At 43.2% G+C, this 12,403-nt stretch overlaps 1 protein-coding gene across 2 annotated transcripts in view; it reads left to right on the top strand.

Moving 5' to 3' along the window:
• Positions 1-102: 102 nt before the first annotated feature.
• Positions 103-12,403, top strand: part of Styxl2 (serine/threonine/tyrosine interacting like 2) — a 29,498-nt gene continuing 17,197 nt past the window's right edge. The window contains exons 1-2 of one of the 2 annotated variants that reach the window (XM_076941537.1): positions 103-241; positions 832-961. In XM_076941537.1, the coding sequence (XP_076797652.1) occupies positions 852-961 (110 nt within the window). In that variant the 5' untranslated portion in view covers positions 103-241; positions 832-851. Of the gene's footprint in view, positions 242-827; positions 962-12,403 lie in introns of both variants that reach the window. The other variant, XM_034513253.2, reaches the window with a different exon arrangement.

Genomic DNA, 12,403 nt, shown 5'->3' with positions numbered 1-12,403 from the left:
ATCTGTCTGAGAATCAGCCAGAAGGGAAAGGGTTAAGTGAGGCCTGCATTCCTTCCTCCCAGAGAGCTGCCATCCTATGGGGCCAGAGGCTAAATTTAGAGACCGGCTAAGGTTTCTTGTTAACAGCTGTCCCACAGAGAAGAAGCACACCAGAAAGGAGAAAGCTTGGTCCCTCTGTAGCCCGAACTTGTGGTCATTTTTCTGGGGTCCTTGGCCCTTAGTGAGGACACACCAGCTCAAGGTGAGTGTCCCCTCAAGTCTTCTGTGGTGAGTTGGGACTTAGACTCAAGTGGGTGGCAGTCTGCCCTGAGTGTCAGGCCACAGCCATAGCTGGGACTAGCTATCAGAGACTTCTGTGCCTTAATAGGCTATGGGGTGGCTCCTCCGCCCAAGGCCCTGATTGACAGAGTCAATAAATATCATGGAAGGGGGCCTGTTGTCCCTTCCAGTAAGATAAAAGGTGTGCACATTAGTGCAGTTGGAAGGGGGCCTTCAAGTGTCCTTTTTAGTTTGGGGAATTTACCACCTTTTACAAACCTCCTGCACTACAGTTAAGCTAAACCTTTGCTTTTCCTCTCTACTTCCCTGCTACTCTCCATGAAAGGAGTCAAGATGTCACTTCTTACATATTGTGCCACCTCATGGTGTCCTGCTAATGACAGCTGGGCTCCATCTTATTGGTTTCCCTATGGGTTCTTTACCCACTCGGATATTAGCATGCTGTACCCTCCTCATTCTCTGTCCACCAAGGTGACATTGGTGACACGTCCCCCTCCCCCTTACAAAGCCTATGGAATCCAATTCCCTAAACAACCTTTCCCTGCCAGGCAGACAGAGGCTGACAGGCTGTCATGGCTACTGGTGGTGACACAGAGGAGGAGCAGGTAGTTCCAAACAAGGAGGATGAAGCTGACGTGAGAGCCGTACAGGCCCGCTACCTCCGGAGTCCCTCCCCAAGCCAGTAAGTGGGTCACTGTGAGTGTTATACATGACAATCAGCATAACCCTGGGCTCTATTCTCCATGATGGTGGACTGAGGCGTGGTGGTGAGAGCTGGACATTCGTGTCTCTAGAATGTGTGGTGCTGTGGGCTGGTGGGGTGGGGGAGGGGTGATAAGCACACAGGGGAAGACCAAAGGCTTCTGGGAGGTGCTGCTGCTGGCCTGAACCTGGAAGTAGGAATCTACCTCCAGGGTGTGCTTGATTCACCAGGACCAGGGCCAGATAAGGGGTTGAGATGCCAGAAAATATAAAATGAGATGAAGAAGGAATGAGGACCAAGGGCCATGCCCTTGTACTAAAATTATTTTGCATCCACAATGGAGGTGTTGATTTCCAAGGGATAGAAACACTCCCAGGAGGAAGGGGCAGGATGCCAATGGGAGAAAAAGAACACATCTTCCAGAAGAGTCCTCTGTACTCTGTGACAAGCCATTTCTGTTTCATTAAGAGCACTGATGATCTAGGGTGATGTAGGTTGACAAATTTGAGTGAATTTTTAAGAAAAGACACAGGACTAAATAAATGCTATTGAGCTGTAGAGATGATTCACTGGGCAAAGGCGCTTGCGGCCAGGACAGGCAGCCTGAGTTTGATCCCCATAGTCCCCACAGCAGAAGGACAGAACTGACTCCTGCAAGTTGTCCTCTGACCTCCACTTATGATCTATAGTGTATGTACCCCTCTTTCACCACATAGAAATAAACACATGCAATTTTAATAATCAAAGATAAAGAACCTGAGTGTGGCCGGGCAGTGGTGGTGCACGCCTTTAATCCTAGCACTTGGGAGGCAGAGGCAGGCGGATTTCTGAGTTCGAGGCCAGCTGGTCTACAGAGTGAGTTCCAGGATAGCCAGGGCTACACAGAGAAACCCTGTCTCGGAAAAAAAAAAAAAAAGAAAGAAAGAAAGAAAGAAAGGAAGGAAGGAAGAAAGAAAGAAAGAAAGAAAGAAAGAAAGAAAGAAAGAAAGAGGCCCTGAGTGTGATATCACATGTCTTTTATCCCAGCACATGGGAGGTAGAGGGAGGTGGGTCTCTGAGTTCAAGGCTGACCTGATTTCAGGATGGCCAGGGATACACAGAGAAGAGATGTCTCATAAGAAGAAGAAATAAGAAAAAAGAAATGCCTGCAAAACCGATAGCATATATGCCTGTTTTCTTCTGCCACGACTGAGAACGAAGACCTGCTTCTGTTCTATGACTGCTCTGTCACCAAATGGGTGTGAAGATTCACTAAGGTCTGTCTCCCTGTCAATCAAAAGAGAAGCTCAACTGAGGTATCTCAGGGAACTCTCACTTTTCTCCCCCATTTCTCACCTGACAGGGGACTGAACCAGGGCCTTAGAACATTCTGGCCTTCCCTCTACACTGAGTGGCAACCCTCCCCCTAGCCCCCAGAACCTTGACTTCTGAGCATCTATGACTCTTCTTGGCCCAGTGTTCTTGAGTTCCCCTGGAGTCTCCCTCACTGGCTTTTGCTTCTTAGTGCTCAAAACTCTCTGGTGAAGGAAGACAGCTCATCAAAATGAGCTATGACCTTTGGGGTGGTCTAAGCCCCATGAACTTATCACTCATGGGTCAGGCACTCAGCCCAGATGGAACGTAGAGATTTCACCTTTAAAGTTCAGTGTCGTGTGATAGGCCTAGAAAAGCTATCAGAGTTAGAGATTTAAGATGTCATACTCTTCCACACTCCTCTCTTAGTCAGTGTCCTACTGCTTTGAAGAGACACCATGACCTTATCAGCTCTTATCAAGGAAGCATTTAACTGGGGGCTTGCTTAGTAACCTGTAAGCATCAAGATAAAAAGAGTAAAACAGAAGCTGTTCCCTTGGTGGAATTTCCTCAAAAAAAAAAAAAAAAAAAAAAAAAAAAAAGCCACTTCCATTTGTGTTCATAGTTCACCATCTGGAACTCAGCAAGGTCCGATTTCCTTGCAAATGATAAGTCCCAGGTTCCTGAGTCCAGGGAGAAGGGGAAGTGAAAAACAGACCGTGTACTCCTCCAAGGAGTCTGCCTGAGTCAACCTTTGTGCCCACACAGAACATTTTTATCCTCAGGCCTGAATGTAGCCGCTCATTGTTTCACCAGGATGATGGTTAGGAAAGTTTCCATCCTACGAAAGGAGAGGAAGATGTTGCCGTCCTGTTTGTGATGAACACAGCTACTCCAGAACTGAGGAATTCTAGTCTAACCAGGGCAAGTCTCTTACCTGTCACTCTCGCTGGTCTCTGGATCTGTGGAGGCCTGTGTTCATTGTCTTCTACTGCCACAGAGAAAGTGAGACTTCCCTAATGGCTGAATGGCTTCTGCAGGTTGTATCTTGGTTGGAGCACATACCACCCCAAAGTTCATAGTTTCTTTGAAAATGGGATCCTTTCAAAAGCTCAGTAGACTGCGACCTGTGTATGCTGGACAGCCAGCCCTGTGTTAGCCCTCGTTTGTGTCTTTCTTCCTTGTCAACCTAAAGATTGTTGTCTGAATGACTGCCTGAAACTAGACATTAAAGCAGGAGGTCTAGGCCATGTTGTAGTTTGCAGTGTAACTGCTGGAAACGGCTGCAAAAGAATCTGTAACTAGTGTGTTGCTAACAAGGGAAAATGCAAGCGTCAAACATAGTCAGCAAGGCAGGAAGAAAGCAAAAGAGGAAAGAAAGAACCAAAAAATACAGAAAAGGTACAGCAAATAAGAAGGAAAAGTAAAATGTGGGTTTGAATATATACATAATTGCATTACATTTGAATAGATCAAATATTCCAATTAAAGGAGCAAAGTTATTAGACTCTTATAAAAAACCGGCATGCTGTTTGTAACATAAGGGTATACAAAGGCTAACAAGAGAAAATTGTATTTTACTGATTGTTTAGAAATCAGTGACATAAAATGACAAGTGAATTATGCTGATAACTAGGCACCTGGGAAGGCACAAGGGGATGAGCGTGCCTTTGGTTAGCAGTGTCTGAAGTCTGAGCTGGAAGAGTTAGAAGATTAGCGATGACTTTAAGGCTAAAGGAGCCTCAACAACTGGGGCTGGGTGTCAGGAATAGATCTCATGATTGTCAGTTTATATTGTGACTAACTGGACAGTTGTTCAGAACTTCTAAGATTATCTTTCTGTGCAATTTCTTCATGTGGGCCACTTCAGGGTTTAGCAAAACAGAGCTGCTAAATTACAAGAATTGTGTCCCCCCCCCCAAAAAAAAAAGATAAAATGTACTAGTTTCTTTATACTTAGACTAGTTTCTTTATACCTAGACTATAGTGGTATACTTTGCACAGACAGACAGACAGACAGACAGACAGACAGACAGACAGACAGACACGTGTGTATACACACACACACACACACAGAGGGGGGGGGGGTTCCAAAGGGGAAACAATATAGACTCAATAACCCAAAATAGTTTCAAGGTTGCATTATAAAGAGAAAAATTAGGATAGGAAATATTGCAGTCACCTCTGGATGATAAACAGAGGCTGCCACAAATGTAGACACAAACAGAAAAGACACCAGTGAAACCCATTGATATCAGACAAGTCAGAGTTTATGATGAGCATGCTAGGAAAAAAAAAGGAAGAAGTTTCATAGTGATTGAAGGTTCAATTCACCAAGCAAACATAATCATTTTAAATATATGGCCTAACAAGATAGCCTTGAAATACATAAAGTAAAAACACAAAACAAAAACCCAGGGGGAAAAATGGCTCTGCAGTTAAAAGTATTTGGGTGTTTTCCCAGAGGTCTAGGATTCAATTTCCAGCATCCACATAGCCGCTCACCAAGGTCTGTAATTCCAGTCCTGGATGACACAACACCTTCTTCTGACCTCTGTGGGCACTACATACATCTGTGGGTACATACACCCATACACATAAATTAATTAATTTAAAAAACTGACAGAAGTGAAAAAATTAAACTTCAAAATTCTAATAAAATGTTTTCAAAACTTATTAGATGATAGAATGAGGTAAATAAATCATAAAGAATATAGAAAATTCAAACAAAATTAACCTAATTGGCATTTATAGTGTGTGTGTGTGTGTGTGTGTGTATGCCTAATCACTTCAAAATATTCATTTTTATCATGGGCATATAGAATATTTACTAAAATAAGTCAGTTAGTGGGCTATGCATATACTAACAAATTTTTCTGACCATAGTAAACTGTGGTTTTAAAAAAACAGAATTAAATTAAACCACAATTTACTACTAACTACATTATGCTCACCAGAATATCTAAAATGGAAGTCTCTAGTGACAATATTAAGGAAGGTGTGAAGGAATCAGAACTCCTCCGCCTTGCTGGGGAGAGTGTGAACTGGCAGAGTCAGCCATCAGAGCTTTCCCACTTTATCTACAAAAGTTAAATGCATTGGCTCTCCTCTGACACAGCAGGCTGACTCTTGCTACATCCAAACAAAACTGAGTAAAATATGCACCAGGAAATATAGACTCAAACACGACGAGCTGCCCAGTTAACACCGGGCTGGATAAATGAAGTCGGGTGTATATAAATGCTGCCCTGGAGAACATGTTTTATTAACTGTCCCCTGATGTGGTTCTCATGCTTACACAGCAGGCATCCCACTTATTGAAATGACAACTCCCTGACTAGGAGAAAACATCTGCAGGTTACACATCTGACAAAGTATTTCATGTAGAACATAGCTCTTTAAACCCTCAAAATTCAATGAATGTATTATAGCTCTCAAAATTCAACTTAAAAAATGGACAAAAGATTTGAAAGTGTGCTTTGCCAAACATGATGTACATACCCTCCATAAGCATGTCAAATTATGCTCAAAACTCCTTAGTCATTGGGAGAATTGGAACTAAGCCCATAATGAGTTGCCATTACATACCTACTGGAGTATCTGAAATGAAAAACAAAACAAACAAACAAAAAACAAACAGAAACCTAACTGTCCAAGCTGTTCATGAAGACGCAGCAACAGGAACCAGCTTAGGCTGGAAATACAGAGTACAGCCCTTTCACAAACTGTCATTTGTTACAAAATTGCATGTATACTTACTCCTATCCATGTATGGCCCAGCCATTCTAGATACAAACTGAGAAATGATGGCTGAGTTTTCAAGTAAGGAATTGTGCACTGATGGTAGTGGCAGCTTTTCCCAAGAACCCAGAAGTTAGAAATAGTCCAAATGTCTATCAACAAATAAGTGAATAGTCACATTGGTACACTCATACACAAGAAGACTGTACAGCATTAAGACGTCTTGGAGCACAAACCCACACAATTGTGGATGGATCTCCAAGTAATTATACTGAGCGAAAGCTGTCAGACAAAACTGAGTGCACGCCTCATATTCTATTCTTATAAATTTGTAGAAATTTGAACTCATCTCTCTAGTGACAGAGAGTGGATCAATGGTTCCCTGAAGAACACAGGGTAGGGAGGAGTAAGATGGAGAGCTTGCAAAAGAGCATGCTACAGCAACTTGGGAGAGTTGATAGGACAAACCTTGATGGTGGGCATGATCTCCTGTTGTAGTAAATATTAAAAAAAAAAAAAAAAAAAAAAAAAGGTCACCAGTCAAGCTGACTGTCTAGGCTGCAGCATCTCTGCCTAGCTCAGCCACATGGCCAGAGGCCACATGCATGCTGCAGCTAGAAATGACCAGCCAGGGATACCAGCCCTGCCACCATGAGATGCCAGCATGTGAGATGGCTCTGGCAATCTTCCATGCTGTCTCTGCAAGGCTGGGCAGTGCTCGGACCATCCCGCCAACCACACAGGCTTGGTACAGATGAGACTCTAATGCTTAGATTATCCAAAAGCTTATATATTTAGTAATGGTCAATAACAAGATGCCCTTATAATCAGAGGTGTAACCCAATACCCAACCTAGATATACCAACTACCTTTGACTGCTACAGACAAGCGAACATCAGCCTCCATGTCTGCTTCTCTCCTTCTCCATCTCTCCTAGCTCCTCCTCTTCCTTCTCCTCTTCCTCTCCTTACTCCTCCTCTTCCTCTCCTTATTCCTCCCTCCTTAGCTCCTCCTACAATCTCCCAAATGGAAACATATGCCAAAATCACTACACCAATGTATACATTTTAAGTGTATGCAATTTGTACATAAATTCTATCTCAATAAAATGTGTTTTTTTAAGTCATGGAGGCAGGGAGGGGCCATTGTAGGAGGCAAGATAGCACCATAGGAAGAACTTGAATGTTGTTGTTGGGACCAAAACTGGGGTCAGGTCTACTCTTCTGCACATTAGTCATGAGAATGTGCTATATAAGTAACAACCAGGAATAGCAATTTTTCATGGTGGTTGAAAATAGACAATACAGCATATATGAACACATTTGATATTTGATAAATGTTGTAGTTCATTTTTCTTCCAAAGAAGGATCTCTTTCAGTAATTCACAATGTCAATACATTTTTCTTTAAGGAGACTTGCACACATACACACACACACACACACACACACACACACACACACACACACACCAGTGAGGACATTATATTTGTCTGATTCTACTGTAGGAGAATATTGGGTTCTCAGCAGCAGAACACTGTTTCTGACTCTGGGTCCCAATACTGAACAGTCCTCCCTGAGACTCAGTTCCTCTGGGTCTCCATAATGAAAGATCCTCCCTGAAAAGAGGTCTCTCTTATTTTCTTGATTTAGCTGAAGGTTTGACTCTCTCTAAAACCAATACACCAAGTTAGCAGATAGCTCGCCAACAGACTCTTCATTGCTTGTCTGTCAAGATAGAGCCTCACTATGTAGCCCAGAGTGGCCTCCAGCTTGCTCTTCTCCTTCTCCAGATTCCCAAATGCTGAGATTACAAGAATGCACCACCATGCCCAACTCAATAATTCTTTAGTTTTTGCATTTGTTTTCCAGGATTCTGAAAAAATTATAGCAATATGTTTGGCTAAAAAAAAAATCATAAATGTACTGTCTCATAGTTTGGAAGGCCAGAAGCCTGATATAAAGGTCACTTTGAGTCTTGCTCCCTCTGAGGCTTTAGAGGACCCCTCCCTTGTTTCCTCCTAGCTTTAGTTGGCTGTGGCCACCCTTGCCTTGTGGTAGCATTATTCCAAGCTTCCCCTCCTCTTTGTCTCCAAGGACACTTACTTTGAGTATAATAGGCTTTGAGTATAATTATAATCTGGGGTGCTTTTATCTTAGTATATTTCAGTTACTTATATTACCATGGTCCTTTATTTTTTTAAAAAAAATTCATTTTTTCAGGCTCTGGGAGACACAGCTCTGAAGGAGAGGGCACCATCAATCAACCTATTACAGCCTTAGATCCTGCCCTAGCAGACTTTCCTGTAAGATAAGGACAATGCTTTGAGCTCTTCAGCACATGGCTCAAATGGCCACTATTAACACAGCAGTTGTAGCTGTGGTTCTGATGTGAAGTGTGCTGTCATCCTGGAAGGAAGTCTTTACATTTTAAGCCTCATCCAAATCATTTCCAGTGACATAAGAACCCGACAAGAGGATGTAGACAATGGCTAGGCATGGAAACTTCCATTTCTAACTGAGGTTGGCCCAGGTTTCAAGCACCTTAGATGCAAAGCTAACCACTGGGAACCATGCTCCCTGGGAGAAAGCCTGCAGTTAGAGCATCTGTCTTCCAGACAGACAGAATTTCCCAGGACTTCACAAGTTAACAGTGAAATGCAAACTCCTGTCCAATGTTCAATGAGGGATCTTCTCCCTCACCTATAATCTCCATTTTACCTCCTAACAACCTGAAGAAATCGGGGGGGTGCACATGGACCTCTGCCCACCTCTCTCCCCAATCAGTGCTTACCTAGCATTTTCCACAAAGGCTAAATCAAAAGGGCACCCCCTCTTGAGACTCCACCCCTATTTCATCTGCAAGAGACTAAAACGATTAGCCAAAAGTCACAGCTCCATTCTGTCACTAGGCTGCCTGGCAATCAGTTTAGTGCACTGGCTTTCAGACTTCGCTGTTGATAATCTGCCACAGAACAAACCATTTGCCTCACAACTCAGAGTTTATGCACTATACACATACATTTTTAAAATTTTCTCAAGCTTCCCTTATCCTGTACGCTGAATGGTGGTTTCCTCCTTCCCTCCTGCCCGCTTCCCTCTCTCCCTACCTCCATCCTTTCTTTTTTTTTTTTTTTTTCCATTCCTAGACACAGGGTATAGCCCACTGAATTGATTTTATGATGCACAAATGGGCCACAGTCTGCAATTTTGAAAAACACAGGTTTAAAGAAAGCTGCACTGTCGCTGGCTCCTGGTTAGGAAGTCCATCAAATCCCCTTTATTGTGTTCTTTCAATTCACCCTCAAGGCTTCTTTAGCCGCTGCTTTCCTTATCCTGTGATGAGGTATGTATCGATCCTAGATCCTCTTTTTTCTGCCTGTCCTTCTGGAAGAGCTAGCCTTGCTGCTTTCTAATCAGGGTGTGCGTGTCGCCTCACCCCATCTCAGGAATACTGGTTGAGACACAGATGTGGTCATAAATCAAAACCTCAAGGCTGCCAGCTCACTGACCTTGCAAATATCAACAGGACCATCGTGTTCTCTCTCTGTCTCTCTCTCTGTCTCTCTCTCTCTCTCTGTCTCTGTCTCTCTCTCCCCCCCCCTCTCTCTCTCTCTCTCCTTCCTTCTTCTTTTACAGTCCTGATTCTCTGCAGAATATAACTTATTTTCAGTTTTATACACCCCTCATTATTAGACTCCATAAACTGTACCTGTGGCAGAACAATATTAGGACTGTTAGGTTTATATCTCCTCACAGCAGCAGACTCAGAAAAAATACCGGTGTCTACATCCCACACTCTACATTGGATAATGCTGAGCAGCCTAGAGCAGACATACTGTCGGGCTAGGGAGGAAATCCACATTTGTTCTCCTTGTTTCCCTGTTATAAAGCTGACAACTCCCCCAAAACATAGATCTTCCTGATACCTTCTCATGGTCTCTGACTCAGTATCTTTACTTCCAGGAGCAAGAATAACTCTTAGACATATCTATTCTTAAATTTTAATTATAAATCTTTCTTCAGAGTCTCAGAGTTTAGGCACACTTAGGACAGAGCCCCAATTTCTGCATTAGTCATTTGAAACTAACTCTGAAAACTGGCTCTGATGGCACATACCTATAATCCCAGCTCAGGATGTGGAAGCTGGAGAATTCTGAATTTGAGGCTAGCCTAGGCTATGCAGAGAGTTCAAGCCAGCCTGAGTTACACATCATGTGTCAAAATAAAGCAACAACAAACAAACAAACAAACAAACAACACAGACAGTTAAGGCCAGACTGAGTTCCCTAATGAGACCAGGTATCACAAAAACAAACAAACAAAGCCAGACAAAAACACCAATCTTCAGGATTTGAAGAGACCATAGTTTAGAGGAAATGACATAATCAAGGCCCCTCAAAAAACGTGAACTAGACCAAGCTCCCATCAACACCACATGCTAAACTCCTTGTGGGGCATCCTTCCAAAGCAGACAATTAAGAGCACATCTTGCGTTAATTTCAATCAGTTTCAGACTATAGATGTGAGAAAAACCTTTTGGGGGTCTACCATGGATGACAGCTTGTGAAAGATGTTCCCTGGGAGCTCTCTGCAGAGAGTGCAGGCTGGCTTTCTCTATAGTTTGGAGAATTTCTTCTTCTTGGGAAGTTTATTATTTATATAACCCTGAAGAGAGGCCTTACACATCTTTCAAGTTTCAGGAACTTTCTGAGACTTGTGAATTATATACTTCCTGATCGGTAAGGAGCCTTCTTCCTTCCTCCAGAAAGGAGTGTTTCAATGTTAAGGAAATTGCTATGCAATATATGACAGCTCAAGACTCCCAGGGAAAATGCCATACTCCAGGAAGGGGAAGCTGCCTCAAGACCTGGGCTCATAGTCCAGCAAGGTGGCTAGAGGAACTAGATGAACCACCACCTTGCCCCCAAGAAAGATCAAAACCAAAGAATAAATAGCTGCTATGTTACTGCAGTACTTGGGGGAGGGGGTTGCTGGAATTCTCCTATCTAGAATGGAGAAAGGCACAGTGACTAGAGACAGCTTTGTTTAAAAAAAAAATTGGACTAAAATGTCTCATAGAAAATCAGCTGCTGCCCAGTCTAACCTAAATGACCTGAGGCTAATCTTTCCTGATGGGGAAAGAAGAGCTAGCTGTTGATATAAGCCTTAGAGACTGTGTACAGCTTGGCCTCAGGAGGGTGGAGTACACACTGGGACAGTGCACAGCCATAATGTAGGTTTTGCATTTGGCTTGCTGTTGGGGCCTCACATGTAGCAAATACTGATCAGTTGCAGATCTTGTTGCTGGCTGTTGTAACTGCCATGTTCCCTTAAATGCAGTGCCACTGCCGACAAATTCAGTCTGCGAGTCAGCAACTGCATGTGCTGGGTGCCAAGCCAAACATCGCCTAGGTTCTGGAACACAATGCTCAACAGAATAACCAACCACACTCCCTCCCTCATACAGAGCAAAGACTAGCATAGGAGACGGATACTTAGGAACACGTTTCACAAATAAGTCTGAAGTTTCCTTTAGTAGAGTGACACAAAGGAAAGGAATGTGATGTAAGACTAGAAAGGACATCTCTAAAGAAGAGATGGTTGAATTCAGACCTAAAAGAAGACTAAGCATCCACGTTGCCGAAATGGACTTCTGCCAAGATCCATGGCAGAAGGAAACTTTGTGAAGACTTGAGTTCTAGACAGGAGTAGAATATGGAGAACCTAGTTCAAGGACTTGGGCTGGAGAGAAGGTCAAAGAGCAGAACTTAGAGACCATGGGGTTTGATTCCCATGATGGGATGCAGACAGTTTGCCCGATGCCTAGCATAATCCAGCTAGACAGGCAGTTTTATCAGTTTTATCCATTTGTCAGGTACCACCTACTTACATATTCACCACTCATTTATTCCCACACACTGGAGACAGGCATGAGACAGCTGCCTAAGCTGTCCCTACGTCACTGGATACTCTATATTTTCATTGTTTTTACCAAGCAATGAGATTTCTAAAGCTGTCTCTAGTTCTCTCATGGGACACTAATATGCACAATCATTTCTCCCATATTAGTTACTTTGCACTTTGCTGATACAGAATTCCCAATGAAAGAGTTAAAGGGAAAGAAAGGTTGGTTTGGGAACACAGTTTTAGAGAGATTATAGTACACCACGACAGGGGAGATGGTGACGGGAATGGCTTCATCTTTGGCAGTGGGGACATGTGATAGTGGTCCCTCCCTTGTAGCCAACTAGGAAACAAAGAGAGACAGATCCAAGCTGGAGGCAACTGTAACCTTCAAGGTCAACTAGTGACTCACAGTGCCACCAGCTAGGGAGCAAATATTCAAATACATTAGCCTGTAGGGGACATTTTATATTCAAACTGTAG

The sequence above is a fragment of the Arvicanthis niloticus genome, chromosome 10 (genome assembly GCF_011762505.2).
Source record: "Arvicanthis niloticus isolate mArvNil1 chromosome 10, mArvNil1.pat.X, whole genome shotgun sequence".
Taxonomy (NCBI): Eukaryota; Metazoa; Chordata; class Mammalia; order Rodentia; family Muridae; genus Arvicanthis; species Arvicanthis niloticus.
The sequence above is the reverse complement of the archived record's forward strand: the minus strand, read 5'-3'. Positions and strand labels throughout refer to the sequence as shown.